Here is a 1,101-nt window from a genome sequence, read left to right on the forward strand (position 1 = left end):
GGTGGGCATGGCCGGCTCGCTCGTGTCTGTCCCGGGGGGCCGAGGGGTGGTCGGTTGTGGGGAGGAGGCAATAACCCGTGTTTAGGTGGCCAAGTGAGCTGCAAGACCTCACCAGGGCTCGGTCCCTGGTTGTGAGGGGGATGCTGCGTGCTGGGCGGTGAGCCCCTTCGTGCCCAGGGCTCTGGTACACCCTGGGCAGGGCTGGTGCTGGACCCCTCTTTCTTACCTTCCCAGAGGTTTTCACCCCTTTCCACAGGCTGAAGTAAACAATGGTGAAGATGAGGAAGAGGCAGAGGAGCAGTTGCCAGTGGATTCCCCCCATGTCGTACAGACCCCCGGAATTCTGGAGCTCCAGGACCTTCCTCCTGCGGGCAGGGATCCCCATGGCCGGGGAGGGTGTCTCAGGCCTTGCAGGCAGCCGGGGAGCAGGCTCAGCCCTGGGCAGGTGGTCCCACACTCACCTCTCCCCCAGCACACTGAGAATGGGGACTCTGAGCCCCCCGAGAGCACCCCACCTGCTCCCAGGCACCCTGGTCCTGCTCCCCGAGTGCTTCCACAGGGCTGCGCCCCGGCTTCAGGACATCGTCCCCGTACGTGCACTTACATATAAAACTCTTCCGCGGGGGACCTGGAGAAGTTGGTCCAGGTGACGTTGCTCCTCCCGAAGTAGTTGGTGCAGTCAGGAGTGTTCCAGGGGTTGTCGCAGCTCGCCCAGGGCAGGGTGCCCGAGAAGGACGAGTAGAAGTAGTAGAGAGCCCAGGCGATGATGGTGTTGTAGTAGAAGGAGACGTACAGGCCAATGATGCAAATGGCAAAGCCGATGCCTGGGAATAAAGGGGGTCAGACCCCCGCACCCCCTCGCTGTCCCCCGGGATGCAGCTGCGTGGCCCCGAGTGCGCGGCGGTGGCTTGGGGCTGGGGTCTCTTACCTTTGAAGATGGGGCAGATGCACTTCCAGATGGGGATGGCTCCCGTCCTGTGGAACTGCCCCAGGGCCAGCTCCATGTAGAAGAGGGGCACCCCCCCGAAAACCGCCATCAGCATGTAGGGGATGAGGAAGGCTCCTGCGGGATGAGGAGCAGAGCGGTGGTGACCACGGCAG

At 63.3% G+C, this 1,101-nt stretch overlaps 1 protein-coding gene across 1 annotated transcript in view; it reads right to left on the reverse strand.

The window, feature by feature from the left end:
* Window positions 1-1,101, reverse strand: part of LOC104505703 (sodium-dependent serotonin transporter-like) — a gene marked incomplete at its 3' end in the record, with an annotated part of 3,781 nt that overhangs the window by 1,024 nt on the left and 1,656 nt on the right. Inside the window, exons 2-4 of the mRNA XM_010146387.1 lie at window positions 929-1,063; window positions 605-824; window positions 227-365 (exon numbers count right to left, since the gene is read on the reverse strand). Of these exons, the coding sequence (XP_010144689.1) occupies window positions 227-365; window positions 605-824; window positions 929-1,063 (494 nt within the window). The remainder of the gene's footprint in view (window positions 1-226; window positions 366-604; window positions 825-928; window positions 1,064-1,101) is intronic.

This window comes from Eurypyga helias, unplaced genomic scaffold, assembly GCF_000690775.1.
Source record: "Eurypyga helias isolate BGI_N326 unplaced genomic scaffold, ASM69077v1 scaffold20712, whole genome shotgun sequence".
In the NCBI taxonomy this organism is placed as follows: Eukaryota; Metazoa; Chordata; class Aves; order Eurypygiformes; family Eurypygidae; genus Eurypyga; species Eurypyga helias.